The 19,916-nt window shown below is 43.4% G+C and overlaps 1 protein-coding gene across 2 annotated transcripts in view; it reads right to left on the minus strand.

The window, feature by feature from the left end:
- Nucleotides 1-18,978, minus strand: part of UBE2D1 (ubiquitin conjugating enzyme E2 D1) — a 36,900-nt gene extending 17,922 nt beyond the window's left edge. For both annotated transcript variants that reach the window (XM_034775950.1, XM_034775949.1), the window contains exon 1: nucleotides 18,786-18,978. In XM_034775950.1, the coding sequence (XP_034631841.1) occupies nucleotides 18,786-18,809 (24 nt within the window). In that variant the 5' untranslated portion in view covers nucleotides 18,810-18,978. The remainder of the gene's footprint in view (nucleotides 1-18,785) is intronic.
- Between the last annotated feature and the right edge of the window lie 938 nt (nucleotides 18,979-19,916).

Consider the following 19,916-nt stretch of genomic DNA (forward strand, 5'->3'; position numbering starts at 1 on the left):
CTGTATAAACAGCTTCTTTACTTCCCTAAATTTTATTTTTCAGTATTACTTACAAAACAAGAAAGGTTAAAATTGAATAGAAATCTTCATAGAGTATTTTACAAGTATCACTTTATACCCTTTAGTAGTGAAAAATATCAATCTTGGCTAATTTACCCTTCCTTGCTATTCATGTTTTTATTTTAGTCCTTAGATATAGCCTTTCCAAAAGGGAATATTAGGTATGTCTTCCTTGTCCCTTGCTGCTATCAATAGTCCTCCTTATTGGAGGTTGTGACAACCACCCTCTTTTTAAACACACTGAAAAAGCTTCTTTTTATGTGTTTTACCACCTTTGAAGGTGAGACACAAAGGAAGCCAGGCATTTCAATAATGTTGGTTTGATTTCGGTGTTGAATTTAATTTGATATGTTAAGTTCTCCATTAATGCTGTGTCCTAATTTCTAGTGTATTATTTTTCCTACTCGCTGCTAATAAGAGTTTTGCTTCTACTAATACATTAATAATGTAAGCCTTATGTTTTTGAAGGCAACATTTAATGGGGAGATCTAAAAAGAATCACTATGGGTCCTTAGACTATATTTAACTGTTGTCTTGATTTATAATCCTATCCCAGTTTTGGGTTTCCATGCAATTCCACTAAACATAAACAAAAGATTCCCATATCCCGATATCCTCTACTGATTGGTCTGGTTATTTTAATAAAAAGTATTTTTAAAAAGATACTCTTCCTAAAATTGCCTGGCTAGTAATAGAGCATGCTAGGGCACAGGTCACTCAAGTGGCTAACTGACTTTTAAAGGTACAAGTTTGAGAATAAAATAAAAGGAGGTCTGCAAATGCTTCCCATACTATTCCCTAAGTAGAATCTGTGGATGCGGCTTTACTACTGACTCTCTTCCCACTCAAAAATTGCTAGCAAAGGCTCAACTGTTTCTAAGATTAGGATTTGAATTGGAAACAAATCTATTTATCCCAGCATCTGAGTCACTTAAATGCACGCATCAAGGCAATCTTTAAACTTAGTCATTAGAGGAGAAATTTCTCTAGGTCCTACTTATTAAAGCCAGTCAAAAATACCAACCTGTTCTGGAAATCAGACACATGCAAAACAACTAGTTTCAGAAAGGAGATCAGCAGGAGCATTCAATATATGCAATTAATTTGTTTTGAAGATTAACTGGATTCAGTGCTGATGTTTTAAGATCATCACTGCAGTTAGACTATATTATATTTGAAGAGATCTGATCACTGGGCTATGCTGCTGAGCTTTTCACCCTGTTCTATTTTGCCAGTTTGTTACATCTAGCAAACATCTTAAGTCTGATATAAATGTCCTTTTGGAGACGCCTCAATTGACAGAAAATAAAAGAGCAAATAGTTGGCACCAAAATTCAGTCACTCTCTTCCTATGCATTTCTCCTCCTGCCCCCAATCTCAAGGAGATTTATTAGGTAGGATGAACCTTTCCTGGAGATTCCTAAACATAAGCAAGAGATCCCCATGCTACTGGAAATGGGTCAGCCCTAAAGGACATATAAAGCAGTTATTATGGAAGCATACAGTCTTAGATTTAAAAAGTTAATGTAACTCATTTATGTATGTATGTTTCCCATTTTAACCTTGTAAACTCCTTTTTTTTCTTAGTTAATAAATCTTATTTATTACAGGATTGGCCGCAGGCATTGTCTTTGGTTTGAGATCTGAGTACAACTGACCGGGGGTAAGTGACTGGTCCTTTGCGACTGGGAGTAATCTGAATATGGTTGTGATTTTTCGTATAAAATGACCATCAATCACACAGCCCAGCTTGCCTGGATGGCAAAATAGACTGGAATGCCCAAGGGAACTGCTGTGATTCCATGATAAGACTGGTTATAGTGCTTTAGGCGGTCACAATTTTTACTGGGTTGGTGAAAACTAACTATAGAACACAAGCAGTTTGGGGTTTCTGCCCTGCCTTTTGACAGTCTACCCTGAGGTTAGCACTCTCATTCATGAGCCACTCCAAACAGCATGACACAGATGCAGGGTAACATAGTAGTGGGGCCATTATTCTGATACAGAAGTATCTCCTCCTGTTGCAGACTGAAGTTGTGCACATGTGGTCAATACATTACCTACAGCTGTTAGGCAAACATTTTAATGTACTTATTCAGACCAATCTGAAATGGTGCTTTATGTTGCTAAGGAAGTCATTTCCTGCAAGGCCTTAACACTGGGACAGTTTACAAAAATATTTTTCACTGGTTTTAATAAATTGGTATTAGAATTTATAAAGGCTGCAGCACAAGCAGGCAGACATTTTTTAAGAATAGTTTTTAAAAAAGTTTCAATTAGACTGGTTTTCAGCAGTTTTAGCTAAAACCATGGTAAGAGCAAGTCCAGATATGGCTCCCTTCGGTTCCACTGTACCAGACCTAGAACTGGTTAAAAAAATTTGCAATATTTTCTTAGTGAAGATGAATAAATAAAGATATCCTCAAAAATGACCCATTGCATGAATGTGTGGATTATGCGGGAACCATTAAGAAAACTCCTGTGCTTGGGAAAGAATAGTAAACCCAAAGCAAATAAGCTATACCTTTGATCAGAGCAAGTTCAGACAGAGCCTGTATATACTATTAAGTCAATAATCTATGAATAAAACATGGTTTGGCCTTACCTGAGTAGGCAGGACCAAACATACTAACTCAATTTAGTAAAACGACAACAGTTTGAGCCTCTACACATGGAAGGCCAGGCCAAGCTATAATCTAATCAAGGTCGTATTGTGATACAAAGTGACCATATCACAGTAGTTATTCTAGGTGAGACTGAAATTTAAGGTAAAATTTTCAAAGAGTTTAAAATACTTGGGGCTCCTAAACTGCCTAGGCTCCTTTGAAAATATTACCCTTTGTTACAGACTAGGACAGCCCAGATTCCCCAATTAGGAGTCAGGGGGACTGCTGGTTTGCCAGTGTTAAGAGCTGAACACTAAAATGGCCTATTGTGTTTAAAAAGTTTATTCACACAGAGCACTTTTTCCTGATCTACTATCTACACCATTAAATGAAAATCAAGAGGACTGGATCTTGGAGCCTTCAAATCTCCACTCAAATCAGTGTAGATACCCTTCACATTGAACATACTATATAGTATCAAGAGGCAAGCAGCAGTAGCTACAGCACAGGAGTTGCGGAAATCTTATCCAAGGTTTAGCGACACAGCCATGTCACTAAAAGTCAGCGTGTGTAAACGTACTTTATCGGCACTTTTGCCGACAAAATACTTCTAGCCCCGTGAGCGGCATTAGCTTTGTCGGCAGGAGAGCGCTCCTGCCAACAAAGCCATGTTCACACTGCCACTTACGTCGGCAAAGCTTTTGTCTTTCGCGGCGGGCTTTTTTTAAAGCACCCGTGTAAGACAAAAGTTTTGTCGACAACTTCGACAAAAACCCTAAAAAGACTGCTTGCAAAACCGTACAAAAGGAAGTATTGCTAATTGGTAACATTCAAAAACAGAGAAAAAATTACTGAACACTAAGGGCTTGGCTACACTTGCGAGTTACAGCGCATTAAAGGAGCCCCAGGGCAGCTCACTACCCATCCGCAACTGGCAAGGCATGTAGAACGCTCTGACTCCACGGCTACAGCACTCCTGATACTCTACCTCGGCAAGTAGAATAACATTTGATGCACCCCCGCTGGAGCGCCCCAGCGTCAGTGTGAACGAGGTGTTGCATTACTGCGCTCTGATCAGCCTCTGGAAATGTCCCATAATCCCCTTAAGTCAAGTGGGCACTTTAGTCATTGTTTTGGATATGCCCTTTGAAAGCTCCGTTTGACAGCCAGCTGCTTATCTGCTCTGAGACAAAGCAACCATTGCTGTGGAATACTGTGCAAGAGAGAGTGGCGGGGTGGGGGAGGTCTGCTGCTGTCTGAACTTACAAGACAGCATGCTAACATGCTCTCAGCCCCCCCCCCAAACCCACTCTCTCTCCCCCCACATACGCACAACACACTCCCTGTCACACTCCACTCCACCCCCCATTTGAAAAGCTTGTTGAAGCCACCTGCATGCTGGGATAGCTACCACAATGCACTGCTCTCTGTGGCCGTTGCAAGAGCTGCTAATGTGGCCACCCCAGTGCGCTGTCAGTGCGGACAGACTACAGCGCTTTCCTTACTACGCCCTATGAAGGCTGGTTTAACTCAAAGCACTCTACATCTGCAAGTGTAGCCATGCCCTAAGGGTATGTCTATACATAAACCACTGAAGCTACGCCCTGTAGCACTTCAATGAAGAGTGGTTCTTCCACTTCTGTCAGTAATCTATCTCCCCAAAAGGCAGGAGAATTCTCCCATTGATCTAGCACAGGCTACAGGTCAGTTTAACTGCATCGCTCAGGAGGGTGGATTTTTCACATGCCGAGCCACATAGTTATACTGACCTAATTTCCTAGCGTAAGCCAGGTCTCAGATTCTTCCACACATTTATGAAGAGACTCCAAAGCATATTGATCCAGCCTAGTGTCGTTTGGGAGGCTGGTCAAACTGGGCCACAATTAACATCTTTTCAAGAACACATCATAAAAAAATATTCACCCTTTAATAACAGATAGATGTATAAAGACTGCTGTACTAACCGCTTTCTTTAAATCCTTGTCTACACTGATTTTTTAGCCTTCCATGTAGTTACATGGGTGCAAGTGTTTAGTGTAGCTGCACAGATATAAACCATGACTTGCAATGATGCAAATTAACATGGTTTCAATGCAGAATAATCTGTATCATTACAAGACACAATTTATATCTGTGCAACATGTCTTCATTAGGGAGTTTCACCAGCATAGCCAGTGTGGTTTTTAGCTAACCAGGTAGACAGAACATTAGGGTTTGTCTACACTTAAAATGCTACAGCAACACAATTGAAGCACTGCAGCTGCGCTGCTGTAGCGCTTCAGTGTTGACACGCAGTACAGTGATGGGAAGTGTTCTCCCATCGTTGTAGTCAATCTACCTGTCCCAAGAGGCAGTAGGTAAATTGATGGAAGAATTATTTTGTCAACCTACCGCTGTCTACACTGGGGCTTAGGTCGGCATAGCTATGTCTCTCAGGAGTGTGGATTTTTCACACCCCTGCGAGACATAGCTATACTGATGTAAATTTCCAGTGTAAAGCAGCCCTTAATCCGTTTCAAAGTAGAGGTGAGGACCACAGCGGAACTCAACTATCATGCAGGAACTCAACATGTCATGAGTCTGTTCCCTACTTGGGAGGATTAGCTGGTTTGTTCCTAGTAGCAGAAAGGTTAACAAGTGTTTGCATTTCTCAAGAGAGTAATTTAAATTTTTTTACACTTCCACCAATCCCTCTATTTTCTCTGCGTATGTTCATAAAGGCATTATTAGGCTAAAATCTTGTGGTTATAATCCTCTACATATAATTGGTTATAAAGAAAGGGTATGAAGATACAAAACTTATTTATCATGCTTAAGATGACAAGTAAAAGCAAAATATGAGCAGTAACACCATGTATAGCAAAGGGCAATATTTTGCAGGAACACGGTACAGGAGAATTTATAAACAAATACTTACCAATTGCTATCTAACAACTGAATTTTAAGGAGCAGCATGAATAAACTGCAGTTAAATCCACCCTGATTTACTTCCCCAATATATTTAGATGCCATGGATATTGCAACTTATCTTCCTTATGGTAAAGATCTCAAACTCCTGGAGGTTTCCCAAAGCTTTTTGTACAATTGCTGACTTCACACTTCCTTTCCGAAATTATCCCTACACAGTCCAAGTTTTTCTCCCACCACTGACTCAGGAGCACACTTTCCTGTAGACTTGTAATGCCAATTAAGCACTGCCAGATAAACTTATTCTGAATACATCTCCAATTTGCTTTCCTGATCTTTAGGACTGTGCCTACAGAGGCATTTCAGCATTGCTCCAATTGTTGGAGGAACTATAAGCCTAGATCGGGTTTAGAAGTTACCGCTCTGAGCAAGGTTGGAGAACAAGCTCCGGTGCCTGGTCTACATTAGCATTTCCATCAGTGATAGAACAGTAAGAGCAGTGCTAGTGCAAGGGGAGGCAAGAGAGTACCAGAGGAGTGCTTGTGGGTTTTCCCCAAGGTAGAAAAGCAAGGGAATGAATACAAAGTCATTAGTATTAGGAATTTCCATACTGGAAAACTTAACTGACTGCTTTATGAAAGCATCAGATGCACCATAGGAAAGGATGTATTTCCTGTGGTTTACCTTTTCATTTAGTAATTTAAGCTCTTTTGGAAGACTTCATCATTCCTTTGTGTCCTTCCATTAAGATGGTCCATTTTTTTTCTTCAAACTAACAGACACTTGGTATCATCCATCACTGTGAAGTGTACTCTTACTTAATTCACATAAATGTTGTGTGATTAGTTAAGATCAAATTTAAACTTCTACTCCAAGATCAACTTAAACAAACTTTAAACAGCAATTCCAATCATTTACAGATATACTGATAAATTAATGGCTACATAGACACTGATAGCCATCTTGTTTTTTTATCAATATAGGCTGGGTTACACGCATCAGCTTCAATGAGGCTTAACCACTGCTTTTCATTTAAGATGGTAGAAACAGTTAAGCTCTCAAAATAATAGTCTCCAAATCAATCCACGGGCCCATGTCGCTGCCCAAAATAAAGGCACACCCAAGGCCACTACTCAGGGCTTAACAGGTATTGTTTGAAAAGGGGAGTGAGGAGGGGAAAGGACACCAGCAGAGAAGCATACAGAAACAGAAGGAAGCTCCAGATATAGCCTGGACCAACATGGTGGGTGACCCTGAGAGAAGCCTAGACAGGTTTTGGATCTGGTGCTGGCTAAAAGAGGTTTGGGGCTGTGAGCAAGGAAACTGCTTCCTGTTTTGTTCCTTCTGTGTTCAGTGAAATTGGATTTTGCACATTCCTTGTAAATAAACAAGACTGCATGCATCAAAGGTACCTGGCTCCATCATCAATATCTCCTCCTAACTGGAACAGCCCACAAGAAACTGAATTTTTGGCTAGCTGCTCCAGCCAAAAGGGGTATCAGTATTTTGCACTTTAGATAAACTGCCAGTGAAATAAGTGTGATTATTTCAGACCCGACTATATATTGAGTGCGATATACAAGACAGACTATATCTATAAAACAGATCTTTCCGCTGAACAGTATGATAAGAACTATTTTTAACAGTGACTCCTTCCTGCATAAATGCATACTTGGAATATAATGAAGGAATAACCTGTGTCTCATTTTTTGAATATGTAACTTCTTTAGGTACAATTAGGTCTATAGATTAAGACTCATACCAAAAGCTTTAATGAAATGTTTGTTGCTCTACAGGTTCTCAAAAAACCTAAGTGACTGCATATAAGGTAACTGTGTATATCAACAAGGTCATGTTAAGAAGTTTAGATTGAATAGACACTTTGCTCAGATGGGAAATGTACATTTCCATTAAAAAGTTACAAATAGTCTTGCCCACCTAAAAGTTAATAAACAATTAGATATTAGTTCAGTCACTAAAACGGTTTAGTCTGGTACTGGAACATTTCATACATTCCCATTATGTAGAAAAAATTGCACCCATCTCCTCCTATTATAAGCACGTGTACGCTGCTATGTTATCATCCCTTTTTAGGTACGCATGTTACCATCCCTTTTTAGAAAAAGAAGAGAGATAAAATGGAAACAGTATTGATTCTGCCGTGTTCCTTTCCACTCTTTCCCACGATCTTTCTACCCTCACTTTTATATGTCATAGATGATGTTTGAAGTATTTGTATTGTATTAGCTTGCAGAGGCCACTGTGACAGATAACACACAGACATAGGAAGACATGATCCTTGCCCTAGAAAAAAAAGGATTAAGATCAAGTTTTTAGCGGTGTTTTTGGTTTACTACTTTTTCTAGGGTGGGACTAGGAGAGGCTGGTGGTAAGGTCTGAGTATTTTGTTCCACTGGGACAAGCAAATATACACACACAAATATACATACACACATACACAAGAAAGACTGGAAAGGAACACGGCAGAATCAACACCGTTTCCATTTTATTTTTTTTTTCTTTTCTAAAAAGGGATGGTAACATGGGAGGATAACCTTGTTAAGTTCTGACTCAGGTGGTCATGAGATGTATTCTCTCTGAACTTAGAGAGTTAAGATTTCTGAAGTTCCAGTCACAGTGGACTGAATGTGTGTTTACCAACTTGCTAGCAGGAATAAAACTTGATTAAAGTATGGAAGGGGTTAATGATTCATTACAGTGATTTAGAAAACATGCATTAAATGGGAGAGATTACTTTAAATCATAACAGCGAACACGTGCATACAACAGGAGGAGATGGGTGCAATTTTTTCTATATAATGGGAATATATGAAATGTTCCAGTATCTGTCACCCCCCCCCCCCACACACACACACATATACACACCTCTATCTTGAAATAACGCTACCTGATATAACACGAATTCAGATATAACGCAGTAAAGCAGTGCTCCAGGGGGGCGGGGCTGCGCACTATCAAAGCAAATTCACTATAACGCGGTTTCACCTATAACGCGGTAAGATTTTTTGGCTCCCAAGGACAGCGTTATACCAAGGTAGAGGTGTATAAAATAAAAATAAAGCAATGCTTTTTGGGTAAGTCCAAACAATCTTAAGTCTATGCAAACTGGGTAACCACCTGCTGTTGCTGAAAGCCACTATCAGTGCCTACTATATTCATGTTCAGTTAATAAAAACTGAATATAAATTAAAAAGTTTAGAAACAGAACCTCAATAGCTGCCAAGGGTGTAAGAGCTCATGAACAAATTTTTGGGATGGAAAATAAAGTTAGTTGTTCCTTAAAGTGAGACTATGGTCATTTATTAACAACAAAGCATACCCAAGGGCATGATCACTGATCAGCTGGTGGAGGCACTGCCTATTGTATATTGAGCAAGTGACAAGGGGTGTATGAAGCATTGCATTTCTTGTCTGCATTGTAATTGAAACATTTATAGTTACTTTCACTTCATGGGAAGAAATTAAACGCAACATTCCCTTCAAATAAGGTTTCACCATCTCCTATTCTAAGAAGTCAATGCTCAATCAGTATACTTAATTAGCCACTGGTTCATTACAGAAAGACTGCTGAAATATTTAAGATTAATAGCTCATTTTAAATTATACTTTCAATATGCGTTATTATAACCAATTGCTCTGATAATGTGGGCACATGCCATAAAATCCTTTAGTCCAGATACTCTAACATGAGATCAGCCCTAGAATTTATGGATTCAAACAAGTGTTCCATTTACACAATCCAGTCTTTTTTTGCTGAAGACTAACAAAAGACTGAAGTCCATGCCATCAGCCATCATCATTAACATGATTAGTTTTTATAATTTTTATACTAAAGAGATAAGAAATCCCACTGAAAACCTTCCCTCCTCCTTGCCCTAATATTTAAAACCTAAGTGTATGTCCCATGCTTACTATAGTTACACTTTTTATTTTTTGCTGGTGTGTAATTATACATCACAACCTCACTTTCTATTGATTCCCCCTAGACAACTACTGGTTTATCTGCTTTTGAAATTAATTTCCCACAAGTGTCTAAATGCATTGCTTATACTCTTAGCATGAAAATGTAATGATTCTTAATTCTCCATGAATTTAAGAAGCCTAACACAGACTAAGTAACACTTCATATCATGTTGCTTAAATAAAACTTTTTACCTTTTTCCCCAGATTATTTTTTATCATCTGACAAGTGCATCATAATTCAATACAAAGAAAACTATTAATGAGGCATTGCGGTTAACATTTTGCAGGCTGGAATGAGCAAGCTATACCTCTCCCATGGTGCAGAATACCTCTTTTCAGGTATTAGTTTGCTCTAGGAGCCTGTGTGCTGTACACCTCTGAGAAGTGCTTTGTCTGGAAACAGTGTTACAGGATAGATCACCCAGAAAAAGTTACGGTACAGCAGAAACTATGATGCTGATACTAGCAAGATGTTAGAGCACCAACTAACACTAAAAAAAATAAGAAAATATGTTCACTTATTAATGTTCACTGTATATTACATCTCTATTTCCTTAGTAGGTACTGCCATCTTTAACATAGATGTTATTAGAACTATTAATCTGAGCAGACACTTCACAGAACTCCCAAGTCCCATAGCTATTTTTAAGATATAAAATTTCTAGTTGTCATAAGAACACTCAAGCTTAGCCAGAGACAGTATGTCTAGATAGACATGAATTTCTAAGTGACTTCATTGTGTTATCTGCCAGCCCTTTGCTCTTCCCAGAGTTATTTGAGGTGCTTGCTAAAGCTATTAAGACCTCACTGAATTCTATTTGCACAGGGCCCTCTATATACCTCTGTCAAGGCTGTATCCCCACTTTGAACTTTAGGGTACAAATGTAGGGGCCTGCATGAAAACTTCTAAGCTTAACTACCAGCTTAGCTTTGGTCCCGCTGCCACCATTTCCCAATTGGATTCCCTCCCTGGGAAGCCCTGAGAAACCTTTCACCAATTCCCTGGTGAATACAGATCCAAACCCCTTGGATCTTAAAACAAGGAGAAATTAACCATCCCCCCTCCTTCCTCCCACCAACTCCTGGTGAACACAGATCCAACCCCCTTGGATCTAAAACAAGGAAAAATCAATCAGGTTCTTAAAAAGAAGGCTTTTAATTAAAGAAAAAGGTAAAAATCATCTCTGTAAAATCAGTATGGAAATTAACCTTACAGGGTAATCAAACTTAAAGAGCTCAGAGGACTCCCCTCTAGTCTTAGGTTCAAAGTACAGCAAACAGAGATAAACACTCTAGTAAAAGGTACTTTTACAAGTTGAGAAAACAAAGGAAAACTAACACGCCTTGCCTGGCTATTTACTTACAAGTTTGAAATAGGAGAGACTTGTTTAGAAAGATGTGGAGAACCTGGATTGATGTCTGGTCCCTCTCAGTCCAGAGAGCGAACACCTCACAAACAAAGAACACAAACAAAAGCCTTCCCCCCCCCCCCCCCCTTTGAAAGTATCTTGTCCCCTTATTGGTCCTTTAGGTCAGATGCCAGCCAGGTTACCTGAGCTTCTTAACCCTTTACAGGGAAAAGGATTTTGGAGTCTCTGGCCAGGAGGGATTTTATAGTACTGTACACAGGACAGCTGTTACCCTTCCCTTTATAGTTATGACAACCTCCATAGACTTGAGGCCCCACAACATGACCTCCCCCACTTTTTTTTTTTTTTTATTTCCAGAGGGTGAGGTGTTGGCTAGGGAAAAGAGGGGGAGGGGGAAGAGACCTGAGAAAACCATCATCTTCACTTCCCAAACAAGAAGAAAAAGGTATCTAATTTTGGACCTAGCAACTTCAGCTGCCCTTCCATATCTACTTGTAACGGGGTTGGCATCTGCCTCTCATGAGCACCCCCTCTGGTTGGGTGTGTCCGCGGTCTTTAAACCAGTCCCAGCCCTGCCATCAGGCTGTACCCGTAGGGCTTCCTCCCTGGAGGCAATGGTTTTGCCTGCTTAGTCTGGTTTGGCCCCAGTCTTCAGCTGGGCATCCTGACAGTTCAGTCCCCTTCTGGAGATTTACTGATGTCCAATTGTAGGCCCTTTCCCAGTGGCCTATGTGGGGTATCAGGGCCCACCCACTACTCTGGGTCCGGCCCAGGAATCTTTGGAACAGCAGCCACGTGCCACCGTGTCCCTTTAGTAAAACTATCTTCAGTTCTCTGGGCCATTTCCCCGTGGCCCAAGCCTTCACCGATGCCTTCCCCCTTAGAAGAGCCCTTTGCTAAGGGTGAGGGATAGCTCAGTGGTTTGAGCATTGGCCTGCTAAACCCAGGGTTGTGTGTTCAGTCCTTGAGGGGGATTGTACTTGGTTCTGCTAGTGAAGGCAGGGGGCTGGACTCGATGACCTTTCAGGGTCCCTTCCAGTTCTATGAGAGAGGTATATCTCCATATATATTATATTAACTTTTCTAAGCTCAGGCCCAGTAGCCAGTCAGGAGCTCTTCTGTGCTCCCCTGTTCCCTACTAGCACTGAACTGTCCATTGTGCTGCAGTTCCCTTCGCCAGCCAGGAGTCCCTCTGCACCCCTCCAGCTCCAGCAAGGAACTGAACTGTCTCTGGAGCTCCTTTTATAAGGCCCTACTGGGCCCTGATTGGCTGCTTGCCCTGCAGCCCCTCTAGCTTATTTGGACAACCTCTCCAACTGCTCCTTACCTGGGATGAGCGTGGCAGGACTTTGAGGTCTCATCCACCTCGTCACACTCCTCCTTTGGCATTTCTTCAGAGTTATTTCAGATTAAAAACAATTGTGTAGTTAAGATAGTCTTGTACAACCAAACTAAGCTTCTCATTTCCCCCCTTTTGAAATACTAACAAGGTAGACAGCACAAGCTCTTGGGGTGCAAATTTATTCACAAGTCATTCAAGCACATAACAGATGCTATTCCTTAAAATATTCTGACCATACAAGTTGTGGTGTTCACTTCAACACAAGGAAGATTCAAAATAGATGGATACATAAGAAATGGGATGCATATTAATGCAGAAAATACGTCTTTATATAAAAATCAATGTTGTGGCCCTCATTTGGATTACTGCATGCGGTACTGATCAGCCCATCACAAACAAAAGCATAGAATTAAGAAGGGGTTCAGCAAAGGCCTGGCAAAACTCACGTATAAAAAAAAAAAGATGGGAGAAGATTGTGACTGTTTACCTTAGAAAGGAGACATGATAAAAGTACCGCATATACTCATTCAGAAGACGAATTTTTTTAGTAAAAAAGGGAAGTACCAGAGAAGGGGGTCGGCTTATGAACGGGTCTAGAGAGGGACAGGTGGGACACAGCCCCTCTCCCAAACAGAGGGAGCAAGGAGAGGCAGCACAGCCAGCAGAGCCAGAAGGGAAGAGGCGAGGCCAGAGTCTCTCCGCTTCTGGCCACGCTGCTCTCCCCCCCCACCTCCGAAGCAGCTGCAGCTCCAGGGCTGGCAGGCTACAACCATGCCGCTCAGCCCTGCCCCCCAGAGCAGGCTGTGGCCACGCTGCCCGGCCCACTCGAACATGCTGTGGCCGCGCCGCCTGGTCTGGCCCGCCGGAGCAGGCTGCAGCTGCGCCGCCCAACCTGCCTGAGCAGCTCTAGCCAGGCCACAGACATCCTCTCCTGGCCCTCCCCAGATAAGGTGGGAAGGGATGGAATGGGGTGAGTGTGGGGGTCCCGGGCTAGGGGTGAGGTTATGTGGGAGGTGGTCACAGGGGGTTACTCCCCTGACTCCCAGCTTCTCCCCCCCGCCAAAATTTCTCCACCAGTTGCTGTCCCGGCCCGTCAGGATAAGTAGCTGGCGCGCCAGGACACTTTGTTTACTTAGGTTTACCGCCATGCCTGCGGACGCTCAAGGTAAACAAACCCTCTCAGCCCACCAGCGGCTTATCCTGATGGCCCAGGAGCCAAAGCTTGCTGACCTCTGAATTATAGGGTCAGCTTATGAATGGGTTGGGTCAACTTATAAACAATCCAGCTTACGATTGAGTATATACGTTATATAAGATAAAGAATGATATAGATCAGTGGTTTTCAAACTTTTTCTCTGGAGACCCAGTTGAAGAAGATTGTTGATGCCCGAGACTCACGGAGCTGGGGATGAGGGGTTTGGAGTGTGGGAGGGGGCTGAGGGCTGAGGGTTGGGGTGCAGGCTGGGGCCAGGAACGAGGGGTTCAGGGTGTGGAAGGGGGCTCAGGACTTGGGCGGGGGGTCGTAGTGGGTGAGGGGGTCAGGGCTCTGGGCTGGGGGTGCAGGCTCTGGAGTGGGGCCAGGGATGAGGGGGTGAGGTGCAGAAGGCGCTCCGGGGTTGGGGGAGCTCAGGGCTGGGGCAGGGCATTGGGGCCCGGGCTTACCTCCAGCGGCTCCTGGTCAGAGGCGCAGCTAGGGTGCAGGGGAAAGCTTCCCACCTGTCCCGGCACCGTGGACCGCACTGCACCCCGAAAGCAGCCAGCGGGTCTTGCTACTAGGCGGAGGCGCGCAAGCAGCTCCGCGCAGCTCTTGCCTGCAGGCACCACCCCCACAGCTCCCACTGGCCGGTGCTCGGGGGCAGCGTGCGGAGCCGGTGCTCGGGGGCAGCGTGCGGAGCCGGTGCTCGGGGGCAGCGTGCGGAGCCCCGTGGCCCTCCGCCTACAAGTCGAACCTGCTGCTGGCCGCTTCCGGGGCACAGCGCAGTGTCAAAACAGGTAGGGACTACTAGTTTTTACTGGCCAGCCACAAGGGTTCCTGGGTGCTGAGCAAGATGACCCAGTGCCTTGGATTCCACAACTCAGTACTGGGTCATGACCTGAACTTTGAAAACCACTGATGTAGATAAATTGCCTCAGTGTCTGTTCTCCTTGGCTCATAACACAAGAGCAAGGGGTCGTTCACAGAAATCAAAACATGGCAAATTCAAAACCGATAAAAGGAAATACTTTTTGCACATAACGCATAATTAGACTGTAACATTGCCAAAGAAAGTCAGGCCAAAAATTTAGCAAGATTCAAAAAGGGATTTTAAATTTATATGGATAAGATGACCAGAGTTATCATGATTGATGATGATTTGGGGAGGGATATTAAGCCTCGTCCTTCAGGGTTTAAGTCACCTCCATATATTAGAGATCAGGATAAGAACAAACGTGGGAGGCAAAATATCCCAAATCTGCCCACTGTTGGGTTCCTGCATCTTCTTCTGATACATCTGGTACTGGCCACTGTTGGGAGACAGGATGCTGAACTAAATGGACCTGATCCAAGATAGCAATTTCGACATTCCCACTTGCGTGCTGGCTATTTGTCATTAAAGCAGTCCCAATTTGTAACGAAGGCAGCAACTGGTTAAAAAAAAGTACTAGAGTAACACCAAAACAACTTTAAATACACTCATACTTTGCATTTATAAAGTACCTTCCATCCAAGGACCTCAAAGCACTATGCTAACATTTAAGTGAACCTTAAAACCCATGTGAGGTAGGCAGGAATTGTTTACATTTCACAGATGGGAAAATGATGCAGAGAGGGCTAAATGACTTGCTCAACACCACAAATACAGTCTGTGGCAGAATAGACTCCCAACAGATAGAATTTAGATCTCCCAAGTCAACCTGTGCGTTTATTTCTTGATTTTACGTTCATCAGTTGGTACATTTGAAGTCATATCTTCACTAACTGCATGTTAACTAGTTGCTACAGAATAACCAACCTTCATTTCCACCATCAACCATAAAGTAATGCAGAAATCAAGCAATTATTCATGTGAACAGAGCAAAATAGTGTTAGACAAGAACAACGCTAATTACACAGCATCAACAATAGCAAGATGAAGTACGTATCAGTTTTATAACCTTAGATAAGCTATATGTATAAATATTCCGAGCTCCCATGTTTCTTAGTCTTTCATTGCAACAAAAGCTAAATGTCTGTTATGAAAGGTGATTCTGATAGGGCAAGTAGTATTTAGGAAAGAAAGGTGGGGTTTTTTTTAAAAAAAAAAAAAGTTTTGTCATTTAAATCCTTGACATTTACATATGCCATTTATAAACTCATCTGTGATATGTTCAAGGGCCAAATAGGTTGACAATGTTTCTAGTTGTGGATAGAACATTATTGTACAGAAAACCAGGATTAATTAGCTATATTCTCAAAAAAATTGTAAGTACAAAAGTATAGCATTTCTGCATCAGCATAATAGCCTGATACCTGTACTTCATATGATTGTACTTTACCTTTGACCTAGTAGCCCATAACTAAGGCGACGATGTAATCACAGGTATTTTTAGTAAAAGTCATGAACAGGTCACGGGCAAGAAACAAAAAAAATCACAGCCCATGACCTGTCCATGACTTATACCATAAATACCCAGGACTGAATTTTAGGGGGGGTGCTGCCGCCACAAGGGGGTGGGAGCAGACACCCCAGGGGGGCCCACCAAGGGGGGGAAGAGGGGCCCAGCAGCTGCTCCGGCTGCCACTGTGCGGGGGGTCCCAGGGAGGCCAGTGGCCACTCTGGCCATTACTAGGACCGCTGCTGAGGCGATCCAAGGCCAGTTGCATTGGCCGTTGCTTGGGCTGTCCCCAGTGCCAGCTGCACGGAGCTGCCAGAGTAGTGGCTGGCGCCGGAGCCACTCCAGCAGCGGGGCCCTGAGCAGCTGGTTCTAGGGCCAGCTGCTTGGGCAACCTTGGGGTCAGCCACATGGGCCACTGCTGGAGTCAAGGAGGTCACAGGAAATCACGGAATCCGTGACTTCCGCAACCTCCATGACAAACACGGAGCCCTAGTCATAACAGTAAAGCCTTACACTCAAGATAAGAAATTTGTCAATAGTAATTTTGATCAATCCCCTGACATTAATGACAAATTAAAACTGAAGAACTGGAATTAATTTGCAAACTGGACACCATTAAATTAGGCTTGAATAAAGACTGAGTGGATGGGTCATTACACAAAGTAAAAACTATTTTCCCCCTACTGTTACTAACACCTTCTTGTCAACTGTTTGAAGTGGACCATCCTGATTATCACTACAAAAGTTTTTTTTCTCCTGCTGCTAATAGCCCACCTTAATTGATTAGTCTCGTTAGAACTAGTATGGCAATACCCATTTTTTCAAGTTCTCTGTATATATATATCTTCCTACTGTATTTTCCACTGCATACATCCTATGAAGTGGGGTTTAGCCCACGAAAGCTTATGCCCAAATAAATTTGTTAGCCTCTAAGGTGCCACAAGTACTCCTCATTCTTTTTTTTTTTTTTTAATTAAAAATTGGATATCCTACACACATGCTTTTTCCTTGATTGTTGGTGCCTAACGTATAAATGACTGAAAGAATTCTCCCTCTGCTACACCCTCACCAAACCAAAAACCCCCTACATTTATGCTTACTTTGCTTTGACATAACAGCCATGCCTTGACCTGGACTGTTCTTTCCTTGGTGCAGAGTTCCTGCTAGATGTCCAGGTTGTACATTTCATGTGATAAAGTTGCCAGATAGAAACATGCTCCTCAAATAGACCACGACAAGATACCCTGAATGACAGCCAGGAAGTCATCACAGTGGTTAGTAGTAGCTATATTTCCATTGCAGTTGTGTCAGACTAATGTGGCAGCAGCAGGGCACCTAAGTGGCATATTAGTTATTATTATTTGTATTATCAAAGTGCTTAGGTGTCTCAGTCCTGGACAAAGACTCCATTGTGCTAGGCACTGTACAAATGGAGCAAAAGCAAAAAGATTGTAAGATTGTAAGCTCATAAGCTCCTTGGGGCAGGACTATCTGAGGTCTGGTCTACGCTTAAAAATTAGGTCGACATAACTATAGTGCTCAGGGGTGTGATAAATTCTGTCACTCACAGAGGTGGAGTTCCTACAGTGATGGAAAAATCCCTTCCATTGCTCTAGGAAGCACATACACTACAATGTTACAGGAACACAGCTATGGCATTGTAGCACCCGTAACCTAGACATGGCCTAAGTAAAATAGTTCCCTTCCTTCAAAGTGAGGCACCGTCAGCCTTTGCACACAGTATGCAACACTGGGAAGGAAATGATCAACTAAAGTACCGTAGCAAGCTGCTTTACTGAGCAGGCTCTGAATGTGATAGAAAAATAAATAAGATTTAGGAGAGCAGTTGTTACCAACAAGGGGAACAAGAAGAATTACACCCACACAAAGTCCCTCTGAAATTAATGAAGGATGTATCAGAACTGCTATGATCCTTCCACCAAAACACTGATCCTGTCTAGAAGCAATATGATCTGGTGAATAAAAGTAAGGGTTGAGAAACAGAAACTCCCAAATTCTAGTCTCAGCTTTGCCACTGACCTGATAAGGAACCTCAGGCCAGTTGCTGGCCAGACCAGAATTAAAGCAGTTTCTGAAGTGGCATTGAACACAGTTCCCTCTTGTTTACATTTGAAACTAAACTGCATTGTTGGCACCTGCTGTCAGCACCACACAATATTTCCACACAAGCCTTCAACTGCTTGCTGCCTCAGTTTCCCCCACTGTAAGGCAACTGTAACGGCCCACCTCACCTGGGCTTTGTGAAGGCTAGTGTTTGTACAATGTTAAACTTTATCCAGATTGCCCTGCAGCTGCGAAGCATCATTACTATACTGTGCTACAGGCAATCCTCCTCCAACCCACAGACTGACATTCCATTTCCATGGGGGAGAAGAAACAAAGAACAGTCTCCAGAAGCAATAAACTATCGATATCCCCATTGGTATAGCAAAGACATGAAAAGCCCATTACTCCGAGGAGCAGAACTACAGCCAAGATTCAACACCCATTATTCTATCCTCTGACACACGAAGTTCTCCCCGGCGCCCATACAGCCTTTCTTGCCCTATACAATCCTCCCTTCCTCCTTACCACCGGCTTCCCTTATAGTACGATCCTCCCTCTCTCCCCCTCACCAGCTCCCCTCCCATATAGCCCTTTCCCTACAGTTCTCCCTCGCCCCCATAACCGCTTCCCCTACAATAGATCCTCCCTCTCCCCTCACCAGCCCCGCTCCCACAATACGATCTTCCCTTTCCCCTCCACCCCAGCTCCTTCCCCTCGCAACTCCCCTGGGGCCCCGCTCGCCCTCGACATAACCCTCCGCCCGTTCCCACAGAACCCAGCTCTGCCCGCCTCCCGCAGCCCGGGCTCCCCGCGGCTCAGCCCCAGGCCCGGCGCCCGGCTCCCAACCGCAGGGCCCGGCGCGGCCGCACTTACTTTCTGTATCCGCTTCAGCGCCATGGAGGGCGATACTGCGGGCGGCGACGCGCTCCGGCTCGGGGGTCTGGGAGGCGGCGGCGGGCGGCTACTCCCCAGCTGGGCGCGTGCGGTCGCTCCGGGCGGAGGCCGGGCTCAGGGCGTGAGGGACCGGGGCCGGATCCTCTCCGCTCTCACTCGCTGGCTCTTTTGTTTCCGCTTTTACTTATAGACAGAGCACCGCGCCAGCTGCATTCTGGGAAGTGTAGTCCGGAGGCCGGAGGGCGACGCAGCGCCCCCTACCGTCCTACTGCGGCGCCCGCAGGCCCACGCAGCCGGCAGCACGAGGGCGGAGATGGCAACACTGCTCTACAGCCAAAATGCTTCTGAAATCAATGTAGTCAAACTTTACTAATTCTGGGTCACTGAGAACGAAAATGATGCTTAAAATTGTTGATTGGCTCTAGTTTTCAAGATATGCTATTGGGTCAGTATATACGACCCTTGACTTGGGAATGGCGGAGGATAAGTGAGTTATAAAGGGAAGGGATCTCAATTTAAACCAGAAATTACTAAAATACATCTTTGACTGGATCTATGAATAAATCTATGACTGGGTTTGGACAGTACTTGCTTTTTAGGCAAAACAATGAATGATGCAATCTGAAGCTGGTATTGCATCATACATGATATGAATTGCATCATGTTATTCCTAGAAGTCACGGATGATGCAATCATAACGAAGCTTACATCACTCTGCTGAACAAATTGCCCTATATCAGCTCTAGAAATCATACAGTGTCGTGCTCTCTTATTTGTCAGTGTTTGATTTTGCAAAGGGACACATTTCTGTTTAGCCAAAGTGAGCAGAGATGCCTTGTACTTGTGTGAACAGTGCAGATAACTTCTGCTATGTTTGTGGTGAAGTGACTTTTGCATCACAAAAGCACAGTATAACCACTCTGGTTAAGAAAGCCTATCACCTTTATTTTGGCTGCAAAATTGGAGATCAGGACAAGAAGTGGGCCCCACACATATGCTGCAACACTTGTGCAACAAATCTTTGCCAGTGGTTGAACAGGAGAACAGGAAAAGGAAATCTATGCCTTTTGCAGTGCCAATGATTTGGAGAGAGCCAACAGATCATACCAG

This window comes from Trachemys scripta, chromosome 7, assembly GCF_013100865.1.
Source record: "Trachemys scripta elegans isolate TJP31775 chromosome 7, CAS_Tse_1.0, whole genome shotgun sequence".
NCBI classification, from domain to species: Eukaryota; Metazoa; Chordata; order Testudines; family Emydidae; genus Trachemys; species Trachemys scripta.